The sequence below is a fragment of the Diadema antillarum genome, unplaced genomic scaffold (assembly GCF_040938485.1).
Source record: "Diadema antillarum isolate AM-2024a unplaced genomic scaffold, OU_Dant_1.0 scf00000137, whole genome shotgun sequence".
Taxonomy (NCBI): domain Eukaryota; kingdom Metazoa; phylum Echinodermata; class Echinoidea; order Diadematoida; family Diadematidae; genus Diadema; species Diadema antillarum.
The window spans coordinates 1,839,450-1,865,000 of NW_027271026.1; the positions used below are offsets into that span (position 1 = coordinate 1,839,450).

Below are 25,551 nucleotides of genomic sequence, written 5' to 3' on the forward strand. Positions count from 1 at the left end.
AAAAAAAAAGAAGATATGTATTTGCATCAGACTTTTGTTCAGACTTTTGATTTTGTCCTGATTAGAAAATGGTCGAATGCTCTTAAACACTGAGCTGAATTTCTATTCAAAATCAGGCAATTACAACCAAACATGAAATATCTTAAATCTTTTAGAATCAATGATAAGAGCATTAAGCTCTTTGACATATCTTCGACTGTAACTTCACAGAAAGTGAAATCACCTGCTGACCTACAAATCAAGCCTTTATGCAGGGTACTACATAAGCACTTGCCCAATTGCCCAGGGCAAGTAAAAAATCAAATTTGGGCAAGTGTTTTTGAACAACGATAACAAATGCTTGCCCGAATTGGGTAAGCAAAAAGTTTTGAGGCCACCTTTTTTTTTCACTTATTCCCCCCCCCCCCCCAACAAACCCACAAAGTAAACCATACAGAAGCCCAAAGATAATGGCTGCTTTAATAGTGATGCAATTAAACACACTTTATATTTCATTTCAGCAACTTTGATATGTGAAGGAAAAACCCCAATGCAATGTAATGGCAACACTTGATCGGACCAAGTTTGTTACTCCATTGTGTTTAAGCATGTGAATCAATGTGTGCTGTTTATTCAAATGATTGTATTTTAAAGTCCTTGGCTAACACATGATTTTCTACATTGTTTCCTTATATTTTGGACTTTGTTTCCCGGCAAGTAAAATTAATGTTCCGGCAAATGTTTGCAGAAGATTTGAAAATCTGCTTGCCTGACCGGGCAAGTGGTAAAATACGGTTATGTAGCACCTTGTTTTATGTGATTTTACAACTATTGCTTGGAGTGTGAACACAGCTCAAACAGCAGGAAGTACGGATGGGGATAATGGTGTAGTCTTCCCAGCATTTAAATCTCCCTCTCTCTCACCCCGCTCCCTCCATCATTCTGCACCATCTTTTCTCTCATATATTCATTCTTTGCTTTTTCTCTCCCCCATCCCTTTCTCTCTTTTCCCTCTCTTTCTCCCTATAAATCCACCTTTGTCTCCTTGGATACCAACGAGCTTCTACAATGTGTATTTATCTCCACTCATGTGTACACATCACTCGCTTTCTCTGTTTTTCTTCCGTATCTTTTTTTTTTTTTTGGGGGGGGGGTAGTATTTTGATGCTTGGTATTGTACATGCTATGTTCTAAGTGCTGATTTTTCCTTCAAAATGGACACATTGTATGGATAAGAAACATATGGTATAACACTGATATCTGCCCCCCCCCAAAAAAGGTATTGCAGTGTTGCAGTCTCTGAGCTTACTTGATAGCGATTACAATGTTGAACAATCAATGACAAATTGGGCCATGCTCAGTATCTGCTGTATGAGAGTGAATTGAATGCAACGTCAGTGTTATGGGTGTGATTAGTCACACGCATTGATGGTGACTTGTAGCATTTTACCTTCTCACTGTTGAACATGGAGGATAATTCAAGAATAAAAGTCATGTACTACTATTGAAATCTTTTTACGCTTTTAATCTCAAAATATTCCAAAACAGCTCATGATCCTGGGAAATTGCATCAACAAAACAAGTTTCTTGGTAGACCATTTTAGTGTAATGAAAATTCCAAATGATGGAAGATGAATACGTACCGGTAGTCTTTCGAAGAACTATGTTTTGTATTTCCTGTTACAGCCATGAAAATTATATCCTTTCATTAGCTTGTATACTGTAGAGGCAGGTATATTCAGACCTTTTCTCAAAATAGTAAAACTGGAAGTATCTTTCTGATGGAGGGGGGATAAAATACTATAGATTTATTTGGAACCCCGAAAAAATTCCAACCGTTATTCTCAGTACAAAAGGGGAGCGTATTTTTGAGTGACATGGGTTTTTTTTTTTCATTGTTTTTTCATACTCCAGAATGTATTGTAAGATTTCATACATGATGTTTGGAGACATTATACTTCAATCACGCCAAATTTTGTGACATTTGCAAAGAGAAATATGACCTAAAGGGTGACTTCTTGAACAGAGTGAAAAGATTAAAATCATAGGTATAAGTTTTGTAGAGATTACACCCACAAAGTGTAAGATGAGGAAATTATGGGACTGAAAAAAAAGTCAAGCACATGTTCTCATGAAACTTGATAATGGTCGCAACTACATTCAGTTTATGGATATTCAAATGAGATGAGGTTTGTGATGTTATATCACCTCACAAATTCCCCACATTTGTGTTTTACACCAGGAACTTTGATAAAGATTTCTATGTAGGTCACGGGAGACTTGTGAAAGTGAAAACTTTGACACTTGTTTTCATTCGAAGCCAACATTACCACTTCCAAAAATGGCTGAGTATTTAAGATTGAACTATCTTATTTGTATGCTTGCTTAAATAAAACATCTATGATTAAAGTGTTTGCTTCCGTGTATACACAGAATATTAATGCCAACTTGTATGAAGTGGCATTTCATAGCAGCCATTTTGTTCTTTCAAGTGTTACCCTAGTATTTGGAATTTTGAACACAGATTTTTGGATGTGATATCACAGCTGTGCAATTAATTAAACTTTCCTTGCTCTGAGGGGCATGATTTGCCTACTTTTGATTAATAGACTGATAACACAGCTTTGCCCAGATGAGACATCAAAAACTTCGACATGATGCCCAAGGAATTAACCCTGTGAATCACTATATTGGACTCATCAAAAAAAAAAAAAAAAATTGTCAGACTCTACATCATCATAGATACATGTGTATCTAAATATGAATTTGGCCATGAAAATTTGGGTGTTGGTGTTACAAGGGGCTGCTAGTTGCGTGGGGAGTTTTGATTAAAAACATACTTTTGTTGTTGTCATGTGTATTGCATGACATCAATAAAGAAGCACAAACAAGGTCTTATAGTAAAAACATAGATCTCGTGTGCCTGCAGGACTGTGAATTTTTTGCTGTAATATGTACACTACAATAAGTGAAAGAATGCCCTGAGGAATACAATATACAACACTGCACACTGGCACTGGTCTGATGGTCCGGGACCAATAAAAATCACTGTGAGTCCAGCAACTTTTTCAGGAATGGACCAGTAAAACATGGAAATACTAGTTGACAAGTTGGACCAGTAGAAAAAATGGGTTAGCGTGCAGCCCTGCAATATATATCGGGCCATAGCGGTTTCCATCAATAGCGAACAAGATTGAATTACGTGCAGCTTGTAATGCATGCCGTTCAATACTACTGCTTGGACACAATTCTGTCGTCACAGTACTAGCAGCATTCTATACAACCACTACTGAATGGGGAGGGCACTTCTGGAATAAAAGTCGTTATACCGAACTCTGTTATTGCACACATTCAATCTCAAAATACAACAGAACAGCTCAATATCCTGGCAAGTTGTGCCAGCCTGACAACTTTCTTGGTAGAGCTTAATATCGATATGTTGCAAGCAACTTCCAGACGTATGTTAGAAGGTGAATTTTGAGTCCTGCCAAGTACTATATTTTAGCTTTAAGCATGACAGTATACATACTTTCACTTTTATAATTCATCGGACAGAACTTTCCCCGAACACTAGAACAGTGCTTCCTTTCTGTTTCGTGATTGGAAATGAAATAAAGAAAGTCTATGAAAAGGGTAAGTGCTCATTTATTTCCGCAATAAGTAAGATTAGATCTTTCACATTGTGATGACAGTTACATTGCTACTGATATTGGCAGAGCTCAGTGTTCTCTTCCTTTTCACAGGAATTTAAGGGTTGTTGCTTGATAATGTTGTGATATCCACAGTAAAAAATTCCCAAAGTTATTGTAGTCTGTTGAAGTCCCACAAGACATGGATTTGTTTTTATTAGTGTGGACATTGTCCTAATGTATGTGTAGATGCGAGAAATATCGTGCCAACTCAACTCCACATAGATGGTGTAATATATCTATTTTTTCATTGTTTATTTTACTTATTACCACATTATTCAATGCCTCAGTAAGTGCTACATATAAAGCTGCTCCAAAATTTGTGACACAATCAGACATTTATATACAAGTCAGTGATTCCATCTCATTTTGGCATTTTTTTTAACATTTTTTTTTTCCTGACAATGTGCATATATAATTGCTATATTTGAAACACTTACACGTTATCATTCTCTGTATAAAGACAATACACTATGTTAATGCTGTACTTACTGGTGACATGATCTCCAAAAATCAAAATAACATATTGTAATACCTCCATTGAAAGTTTAATATGACAGCATGCATATTCTGTATGGCTATTTAGAGTCTATTCTGTGACATATTACATTATTATTCCCTACCTTTTCAAGGTAACTGTATTGCAGCTGACCTCAATTGAAACCACACACACAACTTTATCACATGTTTCATCAACAGGAAGGGGAAATGTTGCAGCAACATAAAAAGTTGTGGGGTTGAATTGGAAGAGTTCCGAAGATCTTTGTCGCATGGAGGTTGAGTCATGTGTCCTAGTTATGATTTCTGCTGTTGACAAAGAGAGCCTATATGGCATTTTGTTATTGTTGTTGTTGTTGTTGTGGATGATGATGTGTAGCGCTGAAATATGTTTTCAGATCTCCCGATGTTTGCTTTTGGCACAGATCCCAGGGCCTGCTGAGTAGGACTAGGCCCGTGGCTGGGCAGGTCAGGCTACATGACGTCAGCGGTGCCTCCGCCCAGGCCAGGCGCTGGTACCGAGCTGCGCAGTGCACCGAACTGGGAAAGCCACTCTCCGTGGCAACCCTTCCATCAGTGGAGGAACTTGGGCTGGGAGAGGTTTGTTTATCAATCTTCTTCTTTCAGTTGCTGTCAAAATGTGACCGTGCACCTCAAAACGAACATAAAGTCGCACACACTGATTTTGCGTGAGGACTGAAAATAAGTGAAATGGGTCAACCTAATCGAACTTGACTTTTTCATATTTTCTGAAAGAGCGGGTCTTCTTTTACATTATGCTAAAATTTGGTATCATAAAAAGGGCAGGAAAGTGTGTTTTCTTAGTAGTTTATCTGGAACATTTTTGGTAGAATAGTGTGATTAGGTGTGTCTTTAGAATCCCTTTTTCATTTCTGAAAAACCTTGTCCACACTCTTCACTTTCAACTCTAATAACTTTTCAAAGGATAGTGCTACTGCTTTGAAAGTTGGCATTAATTATGGACAGAATGTGTTAATGAGGCATGCTTAATTTCAATTTAATCTGATAATCTCTTCATCATTGTTACTCTGGTGGTTTACTTCCTGTTTTTTGTCCCATTCATCGCACTGCCAGCACGGTTTGGTAAAGATTAAGCGCTTGAATAGACACTGTACTTCACAGCCTCTTTTCTCAGTTCACACTTTTCCTGAGTTTGTGCTTTCTTTCCAATATTTAGATAGGTTAGGAGAGTCCATTTGATTTGAGTTATACATCATGTTAAAGCTTAAAGTCTGCTCTTTCAGAATATAGTCTTAACTAAAAATTCATGTCTGGCGACTTTTTGTTTGTTTTGAGCTGCAGGGTCACAAATAAAAACTGTCTCAGGCCTCAAACCGTTGTAGATTAGTCTCAAGTGTACTCAGACAGGGAATGCGTGTTATGCAAAATCAATTACTGTAAAAGTGGAAATTTTCGTGCTTTTGAAATTTCCACGCTTTTCACGCAACTAGAAACTAGCGCAAAAATAAAAGCACGCGAATATTTTTGCCTGCCATATGTTCCAGTAGTTGAGGTCTTGATTCTGTGGAATTTAAAACACGCAAAACTCTTCTTACCCCGCTGAGCGCGAAAAATTAGTCGCGTGAAAATTTCCACTTTTACAGTAGTCCTCATTGGGTTAATTTTCCTTTTGGGCCAATGTTAGTGAGTTACTGTTGTTTATAATTTCATAAATGAGAGTAATTTTTGCACATACCTTATTATCTCTCCAGATAATTAAGAGTTCTTATTGTCACACTTATTCAGTGGAATGCGAAATTTCAAAAATTTTTGTATCACAGAATATTCTACACTGGCAGTATACGAATAATTTATGAGTTGTGAGTGCATAGGGCACGAATATCGCACGAGGCGCGAGATGAGCCACTGGTCTATTCAACAAGGCGCGTAGCGCCGCGTTGAATAGACCAGTGGCGAATCTCGCGCCGAGTGCGGTATTACGTGCCCCAATGCACGAACAAAATCATAAATTATTCGTTTTATACAACACCTTGTCCACAATCACAATACAAAATTAGTGACCGCCAACTCAGGAAGGCCCAAAAATAAATGTAACAATTAGGCAGAGAATTGTAAACCACCCTGTGTACTGCTTTCAAACACTCGTCATGATTCGACCACACAGTCACAGGAATCACGAACTCCGCAGGGTCTATACCCATTCTACGCTAACGTTAGATCGAGTTAGGCCTGGCTGTAGGTCGATCTGAGATGTCGGTAGATCTAGTAGTAGGTCTAGACCTTGTCTATTTCCAAAAATGATTTTGTATAAAAACACAGAAAAATAATCAAATTACGGTTTCTCAACTTGAAATGAAGTCTTGATGTTGGGTTCACTGTGGTCCACGTAGCAGATCAGAGTCAAAAGTAAAAACACAGCAGTACCGCTAGGTGTATACAGGCCGCGATACATGCAACTAGCTAGGTAAAGTAACTGCGCGTACACGTTAACGTTGCAGTACTCCGCCGCGCCTGGTCTGTGAGACTTACCGGCAGCGCAGCGCAGCCGGCCAGCACGTACAATGTAGTTTGCTGGCGCTTTGCTACGGGTGTGAGCCACAGAACTCTGTGAGCGGCCATGCATTAGTAGCCCCCCGCGAAGCCGTGCTATAGTACCTTCGAGCCGTGCTATAGGCCCATGCCAGGGGCCTATTGTATGGCTGTCACTCTCAATGAGTTTGATAGGTATTTTCTATTGAATGTCATGTGACATGTTCTTGGCCAATCACAATTCGACATCATTCTGAGGTGTTGTATAATAAATACTGTTGCACGTAGAGAGATGTTTAAAGGCAATGATTAAGCCATCAATAAACCAATGTGATTAGGTCATGACGTTGTTTATTCGAGCCGTTTCAGCCTGAGTGGATTAACACCTTTAGTCATGGGTCTGCTGCTAATCTCGGGATTTTGAGTTGATCTGTTCAATCCACAACCAATGTGGCTCTAATATTTATACAAACAGCAACACTTTACTCAGAAGTAACAATGGGATGTGTTTGAGGTTTAAAATGATCTCATTCAGAAGTACTATTCACAAGCATAATAACATATTTTTAAAAATTATGAAAAAATCTCATTATTATTATTTTAGTAATTATGGTTAAAAAAAAATGCCACGATGTGGCTGAATTGGCAATGCGATCATTATCGCGACTGCAAAAATTTAGCAGCCACTATGGCAGTGTGTAATCGTACATCTGAAGAACATAGAAGGGTGTTACACAACACCGTAGCCTGTAGTATACGTCGTATGACATTACCCAACCGTATGGTGGAGTGCATCATTTACTACATTATGTGCAAATTGTATGAGACAGCAACTGAGACACAGAAACACTGTGTGCATATGCTGTTGAAGTTTGCAAATTGTTGATTCTTAACTTAGCGTATCAGTCATATAGAGCAATTCAATGGATACTTTTACTGTTAATGCACTGCTCCTATTCATTGGATAAGCCGCATGTTTCAGGAATGGGACTTGCAAGACAAGTTTGTAGCTGGTTGACCTCATGATTGAGAACCACAGCGCCTGAATTAGCAGTTAGTATCAATAAATGAGTTATGAATAATGCATAAATAAGAATATAAACTAGTGATTCCTCACCTTGGGGTAGCTTGTTGTAAATCTCACAAATGGCAGTCACCTCATGAAATTTGCAAGAAATAAAACCTCTGCAAAATGTGTGATGTATTCAGCCATGATCATTAGCATTTGATAGAATGTGTTATGATTACATGTATGTATAGAACCTCAACCTTATTGGAATATAGTGACCAGAATAAGCTATTTAAAATCCAGACCCTACCTGCATGTCATTGCAAGTGGAGATTGGTACATCACACTGAAAAAAGAAAAAAATTAGTGTTAGCCTTCATTTCACAGCCTCTTTTGTTTAAATAAGATCACTCTCCGTGATGATTTTTTGTTTTATATGTCTGTTTGTATATAATGACCATTCAAATATATGTCAAGATATCTGCACATAGATTGTCAGTCATTGGTGTGGATTAACCGTTAGAGCTCAGCCAAAGCCTTCCTGAATGTGACTTTTTCTTTTTCTTTTTATTTCTCATTACCTCTGCCAAAGAAGGAGTTTAAGTGATCGTCGGCATTGGTTTGTCTGTATGCAAAATAACTCAAAAATTTGTGGATGGATTTGATTGAAACTTGCAGGAAAAGTCAGTAATGACACAAAGAACATATGATTAATTTTTGGTAGTGAACTGGGGATTTTTAATGTAGTTTTGAAGGATTTTTTATCTTTTGGCATATAAAGGCAATGAACTTTGGAGTTCAAGCTGCGCTTATTTGAGGTTTGCTCTCGCGCACTAAAGCGTGCTGTGCTCTACTCAAGGTGCCGTGCAGCATGCAGGAAGCTGTGTGACGTAAACAAAAGGCTTCTAATATATTGGGAAATTTAGCCGCTTTTCAGCATGGGTATTTGGGTTGAAATGAGCTGTTTGGCGGAGGTCTGCGCTCTGCGAGTGCTTTTCTAGTTGCCTCAGTGAGAGTAAATGGCAGGTGTGGTAGTAGTATCCATGTTGCCAAGCTTTAATATGAGCGATGACCAGTCACTTTTTATGCCTCCGCCACGAAGTGGTGCCGGAGGCATTATGTTTTCGGGTTGTCCGTCCGTCCGTCCTTCCGTCCGTCCGTCTGTCCGTCCGTCCTTCTGTCCGTCCGTCCGTCTTTCCGTCCGTCCGTAATGAATTTTGTGGACAAGGTAACTATCAAAAGCTGTTGAGGTATCCTAATGAAACTTGGCATGTATGTGTATTAGGGGGTGAAGTTGTGCCTATCAACTTTTGGGTCCACGTGCTCAAGGTCAAAGGTCAAAAGGTCAAGGTCAAATACATAAAATTTCACTATTTCCACCATATCTAAGTAATGCCTGAAGATATTTTCGTGAAACTTAGTGCATACATGTATTACCCAATTTAGATTCTCTGGTGAAAGTTTGGGTCATGAGGTCAAAGGTCAAAGGTCAAAAGGTCGAGTGAAAGTATTAAAACTTCTTTTTTTTCTCTGTAAATTGGAAAATTGTTCAAGGTATCTTCATGGAACATAGTATATACATGTACTGACTGGCAGTGATTATCTAGAGAATGTAGGGTTCATGAGGTCAAAGGTCAGGGGTCAAAGGTCAAGTGCAACACTTCAAAATTTTACTATTTCCCTCATGTTCATGCAATGCCAGCAGGATTATTATTTTTTTTTTTACACTTGGTGTATGCATGTGTAACGTAATAGAAATTCTCTGGAGAGTTTTTTTTTCCTTTTTTTATGCCTCAAAGGTCAAAAGGTCAAAGATCAAGTGAAAGAGCTGAACTAACTTTTTCCTCCATATCTCGGAAGTGGCTCAATTTATCGTGAAACTTACTGCATATTTATGCATGTTCTACCTGAAAGTGATTATCTTATGAATTTTAGGGTCAAAGGCCAGATGAACATGGTAACAATTTACTATTCAGTACAGAAATTGCACTTTTTCTCCATACCGGTACCATGAAAATTACTCAATGCATAAATGTATGAATGGGTCAAAGTCAAGTTAAAGTCCTTAAATCCCCAAATACATGCTCTCCTATTCATCCAATTAAACCAAGGTCAAGGAAGGAGAACATTCAACACATTTGTGACAAACTTGTCATTTCAGTATTTTGCCTGTTTTGTGAAAATGTAATCACACATTGTCCACATGTACTATCTAGACCTATTAGGAGAATCGTGCATTATGGCGGAGGCATACCAGTCGCCATAGCGACATTTCTAGTTTGTTTTTGTGTTTTGTTTTTTGTCTTCCTGTCAAAGGTGAAAATTGCTGTCCACAGTGTCGGGGTCAACTTTGGTGACCTCCTCATGGTGATCGGCCAGTATCAGGAGAAACCGCCCCTCCCTTTCTCCCCTGGGTCCGAGTGCTCGGGCGTGGTCATGGAAGTTGGCGAGGGAGTTGAGACGGTTGCTAAGGTGAATTCTTCACTTTTGTCATACGTTATTCAAACAAACCTTTTGTTTCAAGCCTTGAAATATATTTAGTCTGAGAGCTTGCAGTTTCACATTTGTTTTTGTTTTTGCTTTTTTTTTCATCTTCAGGAGTTAACTTCAAATGAGAGGTTATTGATACAAGCTGGCAAAAGCTTCAACTGATATTCTCCATCATCTTTTGTAAATTCTTGTTACATAGTTTGATGATAAACTATCTTTAACTTATTATTTTATTTAGTAAGGTGTACTACTTATAGTTGGAAGCATCACATGGAAAATTAAGAATTGAATTGAAGCCAATGCACCTTTTCTATTTAAATTATAAAAAATGTAGAATTGGTACGCATTTTTTTTCAAATTTCTCTATGATTATGCAGAGATTGAATGAATTTACATGTCTAATCTCTCTAATATGAGATATGCAGTGAAATTCAGAGATACCAATTCAATGACAAAATGATGATTTATGTAGAAAAATTCCCAGGGCCCTGTTTTATGAAGAGTTGTAATTGATAAACTTTGATTTCTATCATAAGTCTATGGCAGCATATGTGGTAAGGGAATTTATAATCAATTTTATCTTTTGATAAAACGGGGCCCAGGACTCGATTTGTTAAATATTATAGAGGAATCTGAATGGTATACACCAGAATACATTGAAATATTGACGGGAAATGGAAATTGAGAAAGTGATGAAAATACTTTATTGAAGACTACTAGCCTATTGTGAGTTTATTACAGCTCATAAGACAGATGTTGTGAAACAGGAGTTGTTTACAAAGCGCTTTTTGTCGAACGTGCTTGGTAATCACAGTCAGGAATTCGGAATGTTTTGGGTATTCAAGATGACCATGTCACTGATGTATCAGAAATTAGTGTCTGGAATTAATGTACTCCCTATTTGTGATACGTAATTTGGTATATGTAGTTGGAAAATGGAAGGTTGGATTGGTGTGTTTAGAAATAGGAGTGAGAAGAATAATTTTCGTAATTTTGTGAAATTTTGTTGTAAACAGAAATGGACAGTAGGCGGATGAATATTAGTCATTTTCCAGGGGTTGAGTTGCACATGAATGCGCCCTTTGTGCTGGTCGTATGTACCGCGGGAAATTTGGACACTTGCACTGCACGCTGCACGACACACACCTCACTTCGCACTCTCGCACCGTAGGACAAGCAACCTGCCGCAATGGGTTGAGTCTGGCTGTTTTCTGCCTGTTATGATGTCTTTTGGTTTTTGGCAGTTTCTTTTGGACAAGACAAACTTGTTCATGGGTGAGATGTTCAGCCCTCCGGTACTGGTGTTCTCATGTCTGAGGATGAGGGTTCATACTTCCAAAGAGCGAGTTGCTACCTGACTTAGGGGTTTTCTTTTTTGTGTGTGTCGATTTACTGACACCAATAAAGTCAAGTGAACTACAATCCTGCGTCCACTCATTCATTTGAGTCCTGGGGTCTATCACCACATCATCACAGCCCCCTAACGTACCACCTATCCACGACAATATTACATGGAAGGTCTACCTAGATACACACATGCAAATCATAAATTAGACACAACCAAGACTGCTGTCTTAGCCTTAACATCATAAAAATCACAAACACACATACACACACAAATAAAAAAAAGAACAAACATTATGACATAATCTTTCAGAGCAGCAGTGAATCATTTGATAGATATAATTTGAAACTCTCCTGTTCAGGGACCCCTAAATTAGCTATCATTTGCTTATGCACAACATATATTCAAAAAAGTATTGGAAATGTATTTGAGTTTGATGACCTGATCTGCCATGCCAATACTCACTAATGCAGGACAGGAGGGTGTTCACAATGGTCCTCGCAGTGTTGCTGTCGAAAATGTAGTACAGTAAGGAATGATCCATCGTTCGAGTGTCGCTTCAGACGGTGACAAGAATTGTTCCAGGTGCAAAAATAATTGCTACTTATCCTGTCCGGTGCAGAATTAAAGGAAATACAATCAACAACCTTTGATCATGAAGACAAACGTGAACAAAGACACAGACATACAGCTGTCCTTCAGGCAGAAAATGAACTCCAGTTAGTACATGTCAAGTGTCACATAGAGAGATGCTACCATAACGTTGTCATTAATGATCCTGAAGTGCATCAAAATCCAGATCTTCACCAAGATATGACCCCAAAGTTTGAAATATGTTAAGGACGATTTATGGAAATGCTATGCAGAGTTTGCATTCAGATAAATTGTATGAAAAACAGAAAAAACGAGCAGAACTTGTAAAATACTCTTCTACTGCACTTCAAGGGAAATATGAATCAGTTCTTCATAGCGTGGTTTGAATCGCAGGGGACTAGTTCCAGTGAGGATATTCCTGAGAAATTGTGAGCTGTGATTACTCAGATCAAATGTCGTTTTCAGTGTCAGCTTGCTCCAGGGGTAGCCATCCAGGAAAGATGTAATGAGATTTTTTTTTTTCTGTATGCTGTGGCATTCACCAAAACTCCCCCAAACACCCTCAAACTCCCTCAAAAAGTACTCTTCCAAGGGTGTTCACTGATAATTTCTGTGGATGACAGCTGGTATTAACAGACTTGTCTGCGTGGGGGATCGCTAATTTGTGGGGGGACCTGAACTCAGCTGAGAAACCTTCATGATTTTCATTTTTACACACCAGGATTGTGCAAAAGAAGATTGAAGAAAAAAAAATAGATATACTCTGGGCACTTGGAAAAAGTGAGATGAAAGGACAAATTCAACCTTGATCGTACCAGACCTGTGAATCAGATCTGTTTGATCGTGTCACGTGCCTGAAGGACTCACGGGGAATATTATGCATTGAAGATTGAAGGGATGTCTAGGGGGGTACGTTGTAAAAAGGGTGTGTAATGCTCCTCCGAGTGAGGGGAGAATAAACAACTCTGTAGTTTGTCTCCACCCTTCCTGAGTGTGGCCCAGCAGGGCTTCCAGGGCAAAGAACTTTCACGCATGGCTACGTACTTATCTCAATATCTGACACTGCTCATGATTAGACTGAATGCTCCATGATCTGGGGAGATGAGATGCTAACCCATTCCCTACCAGGCTCCGAAAATCCCTGCATACGTTGTACAGGGCTGTCTGGGGTCCCACAGTCCATGGGTTGAAGTCGTTCATTTCTCGTCAGTAGCTGTGAAAAGAATTTGGGCCCTGCCAAGATTGCGCAAAATTTCTAAAATACAATTACCTTTTATTTTTTTATATATCACAGAGCCCTTATTTTAGATATACAACAATTGCCGAATGCATATTTTTTCATTCTGTTCGTTGGTTGACCTACTTGTGACCATATGTTCACACCAATTTGCATAGATGACTTTGAGCATCTTAGCTCTCATCAACACGTTCTAGGAGATAAATTTTCAGAGTGTGGTCTCACTTAGGTCTTGTTTTACACCAGTACCACCAGTTGTGTGAAAATTTTGAACACCTTGTTAATGTACTATGTATATGGAACACTCCTCTCCTGAAGACTAATATAGAAGACCAATATCCTTTCTGTGAGATACTGTAAAAGTGGTTATTTTCATGTGAGTAATTTTTGTGTGTGTGTGTGCTAAAAAGCATTATGGGTTTTCAACAAGATTGAATGTGCATTTGTCAGTAAAGGGGAAAAAAATTTTCATTTCTCCCTAGGGTGACCGTGTTGTGGCAATGTCATCAAAGGCTGGATGTATGGCGGAAGAACTCATCACCAGTGAAGCAGTAAGTATTATATACCTCATTTCTAGAATCCTCTCATCTGATTGGTTAAAAGGAGAGTCATGAAAATAACTGTGCCCTATTTTTGAGTTACTGTGACCGGGGCCCGGGCACAGTTAGTAAATAGGTTTTAGAGACAGTCGGGACCCCGTACACGTAGATCGCTCATATATACGCACCAATGATACGACCGCCGCGCATTCAATCAGCGTGCTGTAAAAGAGACTAGCGGACTGGTTTGGAGACAATCGCAACCCCGTAGTACACGTTTAACGTACACTGTATACATCACTGTACGCACCAATGATACGACCGCCACGCTGTCGATCAGCATTGATTACGAGTGCTGTAAAAGCGTCTAGAATCTATATTTTCGGTATATAAAACAAATAATGACTGCTTGATATTCGGGTACAGTTAAAATTATGTAGGCCCTCGGTGATGTGAAAACCATAACCATGCCCTCAGCTTCGCTTCGGGCATAGTTACGGTTTTCACATCACCTTGGGCCCATAATTTTAACTGTGCCCCTCATACAAACTAGTAGTCATTATTTGTATACTGTAAATTAAGAGACAGTGACAAGGTCAGGTAATTTTTCACATTGGCCAATCTCTGTGAAATCATTGGTCCATTAATTCGTGGAAGAAAAATTTATCTTGTTGGTATCATTAAAAGCATGCATGTGGTATTATTTTCCTTTTTTTGGGGGGGGGGGGAGTGCACAAATTTCCTCACAGCAAAGTAATGTATATTTACTGGCACACAGAATGACTTATTTCTGAAAATATGTTATTTCTTATTTTACTGAGTGCAATGAGAGCATGGGACAGACTGCAACATGGAAATGCAGTGGATGTTCTATGGTTGTCCCTATACCCTGCAAAAAGGTCTCACTACACCATGAATTTGATAGCTGTGATGTCATTTTGAAAATAACATGCTTTTTTTTTATGTGAGGGAATTTCCACGAATCTCTCTCTCTCTTTTGGGATGCCATTGTTTTTGGCTTGTAGTTCCAGATGACATGAAACGGAAACCAATCAGTTAGCATGTTGTCACTTCTGTTGGCCCCCCCCCCCCCAAAAAAAAAAGGTGCTTGCAGAGCCAATCGGGTTTACGCAGAGCTGTCAAAGTCTTCACGTTTAGTTGGCACTAGAAACTCTCGCGACTTTGTTTGACATTATCAGATCCCGGCAGTCAGTGATGGTTCGCCATGTCAAACACAGTACTTTGTAATCGATATTGATGCCGACATCGTGCACTCTTACGAAATTTTGCAGCATGCCCGCCCCTTGTCCCTGTTCTGAAAGTTGAGTGATCGTTTCCGTGTTGGAAGAGGGGTAAGGTCTCCTCTGCAGGTCTGTGAATCATCCTTGTGCGTGCTTTTGGCACATGAAGAATTTAACAACAGTTTGATTTGCCGCAAATATCTTTTGATCAATATCTATCGCGCAGTCACTTCATCAATATTTAGATGCACATATGGTGTTAGATGGCCCATGTGTTTAGTGTTGGAACACCACTACCATGATAGCAAAGCTGTCATTTTTAAATATTAACAATTAGAGTGAAGGCTGATGCCATAAGAGATATGTGCCTCAAGGTTTAGACCATGAAATAATTTCTCAGCAATTCTCTCATTCTGGATTTTCCACCGTGAGATGAAGTGTATGTGTGCATCGCTGCGGTCACTCATTTCCTACAAAATTTTGAGGATTGCTATCAAGAAATTGCTTTGTCATCAAAACCATTGAAAGCATCAAAACAGTGAAAGTTAGTGCACACAAATCCAATTTAATCAACAATGGAAAATCAAGTGAACAAATTGTGTGTTCAGTTTCTCAGCTGTATGTGCTTTGCTGCAAATATGAGACATACATTTCTCACTCAGCTGCCATTTCTGTATTAAATGGATGAAGAGGATATAAGCTGCAAGAAGAGTCAGATCATCATGTTTCCCTGTCGTGAATTTCTTAGGGGGAATTTCATCCTTCTTAGCTATTATCTGATAAAACCTTTCACTTTCTTTTTCTCTCTCCTCCTCTTTCTCAATCTGCCAGGAAGTCTGGCGCATACCAAGTTCGCTGAGTTTTCCCGAAGCAGCATCCATCCCTTGTAACTACGGGACGGCATGGCTAGCTCTGACCAGAAAGGCGGCCCTTCAGGCTGGGTAAGGTAGGAATGAGGTGGTGGCTGACTCACGCCAATTGTCTGTCTTTCATGCAGCAAATTGGCAGCGTCTAATTAAAAGTGTGTGCACTACCCATTGACTATGATAGACAATACATGTAGTTTACAGATTGGTGAGTGTGACTTTCTAAACAATTTAGCAAGCCATGTTTTCCACCATTCTTTTGTGCACAAATGAGTAATGCTGAATTGTTCTCTTTATTACCATGGTGCTTAGACTAATAGAATGAAATATTGTATATTATTAGAATCTTTGGGTCTCTCATCACACAACAAATAAAGCACTGAATTGTTTGTTTGTTTTTTTCATTCTGCAATTAAACGATTAGAGACAGAATTGGAACTATTTTGGGTGCAAAGCAGTGACGAATATGTGAAACTGCATCTATTTTCATCCAACAATGCACATTTTCAAATTTTCACACCACTTGTTTGAATGGCATTTTCAATGAAAGAATAGGATTTGCTGTGAAGCCATAGTATTGTAACCAGCCCTGCAGTCACATTAGTACTTGCGATGCAGGAAAGTCCTGCGCTGTGGAAATTTCTCCTCAAAAACCATAATGTGAATGCTCACTTGGACTTGGGCTCATATGTGAGTACTGCTGTAACCTGTGTTGGAAACTGAGCATTATACAGTTTCCTTGGTGAAGAAAACTCATAAATAGGGTGATAACTCCCTCCAACCCTTCCAGTTTATAAAGACCTTGGCTTAATCTGTCATGGGCTCTGCCAGGAAAACCCTAAGAGGCGCCCTGCTTACGTCCCGTGTGTGAAGAGCAACGGTCGACCAGCCAAACGATTACTGTTCACATGGGAGCACGGGACACAAACAAAGGCTTTGCCAAGGACAGATTCCTCTTTGGTATCCTCCTTTTATCCCTTCTGTCTATCATTGCATTTGATCTGATGTCTTTCCCATCTGTGGAGAAGGAACTTCTTCTATCTGTTTCTTTTTTTTCCCCCGTAATTCGTTTGACAGGAAGTAATTTATTATGCCCACTCTTACCACGATGACAGTTTGATTTAGGATCGGCCGCCCCATTTGTTACGTTGCACGCAAGCTCTATGCAGCTGTTGATGTGAGACTGTTCCAAACATGAGCTTAGCCCCCTCTTCCCCCTCCCCCTCCCCCCCCCCCCCCCCCCCCAATCCTCTCAGAAAAATTAGTCATAATTATGTAGCCTCTCGGATTTTGGCTCCTCAAACAAGCACTTGAGATGTATTTCTACTGAAATGATTTTGGACCATCCTTCCGCCCTGTCCCACCTCACCCATTACTCTCGAAGCTTCCTTCATTACCTCGGATGGATGTCAGCCAAGACAGCTCATCTTCAGGGTCATTGAAAAAAATTACGACATACGCATGCACTTTTTTTTTACAAATTGAAAACAGACAAGATTGATTTTGGGGGGGAATTTGATAAAAGAATTGACAAATTACCATTTTGTGAAGTGTTGATTTCCTTCTTCAAGACATTCACTATCTTTCTAAATGAATTTAGTTCAATTCAATTCAATTCAATCCAGTTCTTTTCTATGCTGGATATTAGAGCATTTTAATACAGTGTGAACTAAAGGCGATTACTGGGAGAGAGTTCGAGACTGACACACAGGGGCATTTACCATTCCTTTTGCCAATTTAAGTTCATAAAGGTTAGAATGAGGGAGGGGTGGAGAGTGAGTAGAGTGCAGTTACATGGGGAGACGAGAGTTGTATGTAGGCATAGGGATTCGGAGGTTTAAAGGGGAGGAGGGGAGGGGAATTTAGTGATATGAATTGGGAGGGTAAAGGAATAGATAAGGGTAGATATAAAGGGTAGATATTATCAGTGGGGATTGAAAGGGAGAGAAGGTTGGAATTTAGCAACAGGGGTGGGGCAGGAAAAGGGTGGAGAGAGATAATTGGAGAGAGGGGGAAATGTAGAAGATCAATTAACCCATTGAGGACGGACTGATTTTGCTATATCCCACACTTCCCATAGACGCCTGCCCGAGTATACATGGGACTCGTCCTCAGTGGGTTAAAGGAGGGTCATAGGGTCATAAGAGAGGATGATATAGTGACATGGAGAAGAAAGTTAACTAAGAGTGATTAAAGGGAAGGAAGGTTTTAATTATTCTGGCATAGTAAATTTGCTTTATATTATCAGTTATATGCTCTATCTAGTCATTATTCCATTTTGGCCTAATGTCAAAAAGGCTCTGGTGAAAAAAAATGACATCAGTGTTATTGACCCCCTTATGTAAAGTTCAGGTTTACTAGTGTTTTGTTTGTTTTTGTTTCCTCAAACATTATTAACTCTTGACTCTAGGAGATTTTGAGGCCTCCACAAAAGTAGAAAAGTAATCTGATTAATGTTCACTTTAGAATATGTACAATTGTTAATGTTCACTTTAAAATATGTCCAATTATTAGACCTGTGCTTATTTGCCTTCATGTCAACGAAAAGCTAGAACCTTAATGTCACTGTAAATAAATTAAGGGTCTGCATGTGTGTTTATGTGTGTGTGTGTTCTGGGTGATCAAACAGAAAATTACCGGTAGTTGTTACCATTTTGAAACTGGTCAAGATTGATTTTCAAATGAAGTATAATTTTCCCTCTCATATGATAATTTTCAATATTGAACAATGATCCTTCCTGTCCCAAAGTTCTTAATATCCACCACACCCTCTGATGCATAATGAATAAATGCCATCAGCACTCAGTTGTAAGATCAAGAATATATCACCATTTCCAGCTGTAGAAATATGTAATTGTTTTGAGCTTTTCGTCTTTATTAATGATGATTTTCATTTTCTTTTCTTTTTAATAATTTTGTAGTCTTACTCATTTAAGAAGGAGATGAATTTAGAAACTAATGTCTATCAAAAAATCATTTTGATGTGAGTTTGAACTTGAGCCAACTGCCGTGTGAAAAGTGCAGTGTTCAAATTAAGTATTAAAAAAGAGAAATCAGTGACTATAGCACTATGATACCTCGTAGTACCTGTGTTTTTACTCCTCTTCAGTGGAAGTTTGACAAAATGAATTTCCTCTTCCCAGCAAGAAGTAGTGACTCATTCATTACTTTGTTGTGAATCATTTATCTTTTTTTATTTGTTTATTACTATTATTTTTCTGTTTTAAATTTGCTGTGCGTGCTCTTACATCATTCGCACGTTTCCTTCTCCCATGAGGAGAAAGTGATCTAGAATTCAGGAATTGTGAATTTGTGGTGTTTTGGGATTGCAGCTGGTGAAATGCTCTAAAGTGACCCCTGGGGAGTTGCGTCAAAAATTGTGTGTTCTCATCACTGTCCGAGACAAACTGAAGTTCACTCCAAGACTATGACCAATCATGCATGATTTGCTCCAGTTTACACCAATTTACTCTCATTTGCTCAATTAAATCTCCTCCTTGTAGTACAGCAATGATGTTGATGTCAAAGGGGCTTTACCACAAGCATTATTTCTTTGATTGCCAGTTATTTAAAGAACTAATGTGAAGTCATGTCTGGGCAGAGATTCCCCAATTTGTTCAACAAACCTTCTATAGAGGCACATGTATATGTCATTGTGCACAAGACTGCCTTAGATGAGATTGCATTGGATTACATCCAATGATTTCCTTCATATTCCCATTGTTATCTGTTAATCAAGTGGAAATAAAGCAAGAAACAAAAAACAAAGTTTGCAAGAAGCAGGTGCAAAGCATATAGACGCCTAAAGAGGTAGTAGTGCAAGCAGATGTAAGAGTGTTGCCAATTTGCACATTCCATTCAGAGCGCTCACTCTTCATGTTAGAGACACACTTAGCCCTCTACAGGTCGCTGCTGTGCTATGTATGATATCAGCACTGGTCTGCAACATCTATGACATCATACAGTGATTATCAAAATTAGTGAAATCATTGCGTCAAGTTTTTACTATTGCAACTGATTGACAAATTGCCATATATCAATGTAAATAAGCACCGAATTACTCAGTTTTTTGTTTGTTTGTTTGTTTGTTTGTTTTTTTTGTATTAGCTGTGATCATATATTGCATGTGCTATTGCAACACACTACTTGTTGGAGAACCCAAGAAAAAAAAATTAAATGTTTATCATTTTTTTCCAGTACTTGGAATGTGTCACTTTCATTGAATGAAAAATAACATCTTTGGAGCTGATATGCTCTGAATGTCATCTCTTAATTGTGGAGATGAAAAATGATTAACTATGAATCAAGGAAAAAAGTCATCTTTAAGTTTAAAGGGTGTGTACAGTTCTGGTTGCAGTGAGGATTTAGCTTTTAACATTTTGCGAGATGTTCAGAAACCACTCTATGAGATGTCAAAGAGCAAGCAATTCTAAGGGGTATCAAAAGTTTATTTGACGAAAATCGGTTTTGAAGTGGCCGAGATATCCATAAACAAGGTGAAACAAAGAGATCCTAATAAAGTTGTGGCATGTAGTCTTTTATTGTTATCACTTTTTTGGATATCTCAGCCGTTTGAAAACCAATTTTCATCAAATAAACGTTGAATCCTTCTTAAAATTACATGCTCTTCCATATTTCGTAAGAGGTTTCTCGTTATCTCACTTAGGAATGTAAACAACATGAATCCCCACCTCAACCAGTACTGTACAGCCCCTTTAAGAGATATTTCAAATATGACAATGCTTCACACTGATATGCCAACTGTTACTGTTTTGCAGTTTGTTTGTATGTTTATTTGTTTTGCCCCCAAAATGCAGGTTTAATGGAAAATGTTGTTTATTTCCCAGATTGTATTACTACACATGTCTATTGCAGAAAAGATAAATATACTGTCCCCCCTAAAAGAATTTGCCTTTTCAGCCCTCATAATACAGTAATGCTGTTTACAAGGTTGGCATCCCCATACACATACAATATGTAATACGTAGCTCAATCACTATACGAGTCACTGCTGTGACATCCACTAGATATTAGACTGATTCTTTGTTCTCATGGGAAACTGGCAAAAATTCTCAAAATGTCCTTTCCATCTGACCTAGGAGCTCACCACTTTGTTGCATTTTGTTTCTTTTGTTTCTTTTGTTCTTTGTCTCTTCTGTCCACAGTGAGAGTTTGCTGGTGACAGCTGCTGCAGGGGGCGTGGGACTGGCTGCTGTGGAGCTGGGCACAAATGCTCTCGGTGCAAAGGTGGATATTTAATTCTCTTTTTTTCTTCTTCCTCCTTTCCTCGCCCCTCTTCTTCCGTTCTCCTATTCCTCCTCATTTCACTTCTTCTTCCTTCTTTTCTCATTCTTCTCTTCTTCTTTCTCCTATCCCTCCTCCTTTTCCTTTGTTCTCCTATTCCTCCTCATTTCACTTCTTCTTTTCTACTTCTTCTCTTGTTTCTTCCTCCAACTCCTCTATCTCTTTCTCCTCCTCCTCTTCTGCCTCCATTTCCTTTTCTATCCCGTGGAGAGAGTCCTGGGTTGGTATTCTGAAGTCCTTCCGAGGAAGAAAGTTTTTCCTAAGTCAGGATTTTTTCCTGAGTGGTATTCTGAAAATCTTCCTAAATTTCTTCCTAAGTTCCCTCCTAATTTCTTTTCCTAAACTTAGGAAGAAACTTAGGAAAATATGCAAATGATGATGAATCCTAGGAAGATACACGTATGCAACTTTCTGACTGGGGAAGAAGTTGGTATTAGGAAAGCCCCATTCCTGTCCCAAGACGTTGTTAAGATATAGCAAGCTGCAAAACATCGTGATAGGTGCTTGTCGTTCACTGCATGCAATATGTATTTTGTATGCGCAAAATGTGCATGGCATGCTGTGCACGCGTATATTTAGCTCTACGTCATAATAATGTGCGATTGTCATTGATTGGTTCCTTATGATACGGCATTTCATATTGGCTTAAAAAACAACAGTTGAAGGGGATAAGGATGGCCTAATTTGCATTAAGAAGTTCCTAGGAAGAAATTTCAGAATACAAATTCTGTCTTTCCTAGGCACTTCCTAACTTTCTGACTTAGGAAGAAACTTAGGAAGAAACTGAGGAAGATTTTCAGAATGCCACCCCTGAATGGTCGGCTAAGAGACTACATCAACCCGGATGGTTTCGCTGTGAATTGAATCAGACACCTTTTGCTTGTAGGCATACACATCACTGACTGAGCCAGCTCATCAAGTACCATAAAATATGAAAGCAACCCATTGCCATCCTGCATTAGCAAAGCATTACGAACATTACTGCTCATGAATTTATGGCATAGACCCGATGTGACCGTTTTAAGAGTTTACGGGGGTAAGGCAGGAAGAAGATAAAGGGGAGATTCCATTCTGCAGCAGCCCAATGTAATGAAAGTGATCTCTCAGCACGGAAGCATATAAAGATTTTTGATTTATGACTGTATGACATTAATTGAATTGACAACAGATCAGAAATTTTGTTATGCCTTTTTAGTCTATTTGAGGATTTGTTGCCTACCCCTGACTATTATTCATCCATATGTAACTGTTAAATAATAATCTCTGGCAAAATGTTTTCAGTGAGACATTTACTAATGCACCACTGGTGTTTAGGTACTTCTATTTGACATCTCTTTTTTTTACATGTTTCGTGCTCCTTTCAGCAAGGAAGGGAGATTCATTACCACAAAAGTTTTGCGGATTGAAAGCATTTCAGAATGATTTTGACTCAATTGACATCTATGTGTTCCCAAAGGGCCTCTCCTAGTTTCAGGATTCCTCTGTAACTTTATTCGCATGCCAGATAGAAATGAAGGAAATCATGCACAGACATGTATTCTCCCACATCAGTTATAGGATTCCATCCAAAGGGAATGGACATTAAAGGGCTTGTATAGTTTTGGTTGAGACCTAACTTCAGGTTTTTAACATTTTTGGGTGAGATAATGAGGAACCTCTTATGAAATATGAAAGAGCATGTAATTCCAGGGGGAATTCAACATTTATTTGATGAAAAGTGGTTATGAAATAACTGACATACCCAAAACAGAGCAATACTAATAAAATGTGGGACCCACATTTTGTGACAATCGCTTTGTTTTACTTTGTTTTTGGATGTCTCAACCATTCCAAAACCGATTTTCATCAAATAAACTTTGAATTCCTCTTAGAATGGCATGCTCTGTACCATTTCATAAGTGGTTTCTCGGTATCTCACAAAATGTTAAAAGCCAAATCCTCAGATCCACCAATACTGTACCATCCCTTTAACCCTTTGCTCCCAAGACATTACAATTTTTAGAATTTGGTACATTTCGATCTTGCTTCCCTTTCAAAGGAACTATTTGGAACCGAACAATGAACCGACAGTTGTAAATAATTCAGATCTGATCAAGTTGGGAAGAATACATAGGTATTCAAGATGTATTCTAGGATGTGGCAAGGTGGACACTAGATATCGTTTCCAAATGACTTTATAGTGAAACGGTTCCTATGTGTAACTTCTGAGGACTATTAAATTCAAATTCAATTTCAAATCAAATTTTATTTCTAATATCACATTTTTGATTTCGATATAATTTCAAGGGAAACAAACAATGTATTACAACAATATATAAACATACATATATAAAACTGTTCAAAATAATACAACAATGTATAAACATACATATATAAAACTGTTTGTTCAAAATAATACAACAATGTATAAACATACATATGTAAAACTGTTTGTTCAAAATAATACAACAATGTATAAACATACGTATATGAAACTGTTTGTTCAAAATAATTGTATTATTTGAAAAGAGAGGCCCACATAAAAGACAAGCTTGTAGAGATGTGGGCCACTTGATCCCAAAATTGTCCCTAAAATCTGTTGACTTGAACTTAGGATTGATTTTATAGCTTGGTGAAACAGCCCCAAGGTTCCTGTCCACAATGGGTTTTAAAAAAAAAATGGATGACAGGGTGGCTTTACTTACATCATGTGGTGGTTAGGAACACCTGTTTGAGTTATGATATGAATAAGACATTGCACATACAAGATGAATAGGAGTCATCATCATCATCATTCAGTGGCGACAGAAATCTGAAACCTCTTTAATCTGCATCTGAAATCATTGAGTGATTTCCTCCCTCCCCCTTCTTCCCCCCCCCCAAAAAAAAAAAAAAAATGGCAACATGTTATATACCGTTTAATTCAGTATTATGAAAATGATTGTCAAAGAGAGAAAATTATGTTCTCAATTTACATTTTTTATTGCATACTTCAGATGTGATAGAATTAGATATTTGTGAAGTGTTTTTGAATACATGTGCCATAGTCTCAACTTAATGAGAGTAATAACCAATCAGATTTTGCTGTGGATTTGCTAATATTTGAATAAACACTGTCTGTGAATGTCATGGAATTTTTCATCTTTTAATCATGTACTGTGATTACTGTGTAAAATTTGCTTCCACCGACCCCCAGTGCAGTCAAGTAGAGAGTACTTTATCCTTAGGCTATTTAGATAGCAAGATCCATTGAAATGAATTTTATTTTTAGAGCTGCTTTTTTTTTTTAGGTCAGGATGCTTTTGAAGCAAGTACTAACATCTAAGCATACTTCCATGAAAATTGGGTTTCCACAACAACAGCAAATCTTGTTCCAGGTTTTATGTTTGAAACTTCACTGACTTACCTATTAGCACTTGATACCTCACATACAGTGAAGGAGTTGACTTTCACAGGTTTCCTTGATAGCTCTTCATCTCAAAAGTAGGACAATTTCAATAATACCAGCATACTAGGAATGTGACTCACGTGAAGTGGCACATTTGAATTAATGTGTTCTTAGTGTGTTCCAATTATCAATGAATGTTCCTGGCTGAAGTATTCTGTCCCAAACTGTACATCTCTTTTACTTCTTTTGAAAATTCAAATTCTGTAATGCAATTTTGTTATTATATCCATTAGATGCTGCAAGGGATTAGACAACCTCTGTGGTAGTGTTAGAAAGCCTGCTTTAATAGGGTGGGAATCATCAATTTGAATAGATTAGTGAGTTAATATTAAGTCAATTTCATGATGTATTGATAGGCATCCATGATCTTCACCCTAACCAACAAGTATTTTGCACCTGTTTCATACAATTGGATTTTTTTTTAGCCTAAATCCATTAGAATATATGCTGCATGCATTAGTTATTGCTAGGTTGGGCAATCTTAAGGGTTGTCATAGGGTAACTTCGGTTGTGGAAATATGCATCAGATTTGAATGCTGTGTGAGAGTTGGTTCAGTCATTTTGGAAGACATGTGCCCCAAGAAGCTAGAGCCAGTATGACTAATACCCCGTGCTGTACATCATGTTGTGGATAAAACACAGGTGATTGGAGCAGCTGGGGGACAGGAGAAGTGTGACCTCGTTCGATCCAAGGGGGCGGTAGACTGCATCGACTACACGTCAGAGAGCATCAGGGATCGGACCAAAGAGCTGACCGGCGGGGACGGGGCTAATGTTATCCTGGACGTGGTTGGTGGAGATGTTTGGAAGCAGTGCCTCCGC

The 25,551-nt window shown here is 38.5% G+C and overlaps 1 protein-coding gene across 1 annotated transcript in view; it reads left to right on the forward strand.

The window, feature by feature from the left end:
• The window catches only part of LOC139721075 (quinone oxidoreductase-like protein 2 homolog), a 63,450-nt gene that overhangs the window by 32,871 nt on the left and 5,028 nt on the right, over positions 1–25,551 (forward strand). The window contains exons 2-7 of the mRNA XM_071632404.1: positions 4,592–4,766; positions 10,003–10,158; positions 13,835–13,903; positions 15,964–16,073; positions 21,164–21,245; positions 25,372–25,551. The exon at positions 25,372–25,551 is cut by the window's right edge and continues 2 nt beyond it. Of these exons, the coding sequence (XP_071488505.1) occupies positions 4,592–4,766; positions 10,003–10,158; positions 13,835–13,903; positions 15,964–16,073; positions 21,164–21,245; positions 25,372–25,551 (772 nt within the window). The remainder of the gene's footprint in view (positions 1–4,591; positions 4,767–10,002; positions 10,159–13,834; positions 13,904–15,963; positions 16,074–21,163; positions 21,246–25,371) is intronic.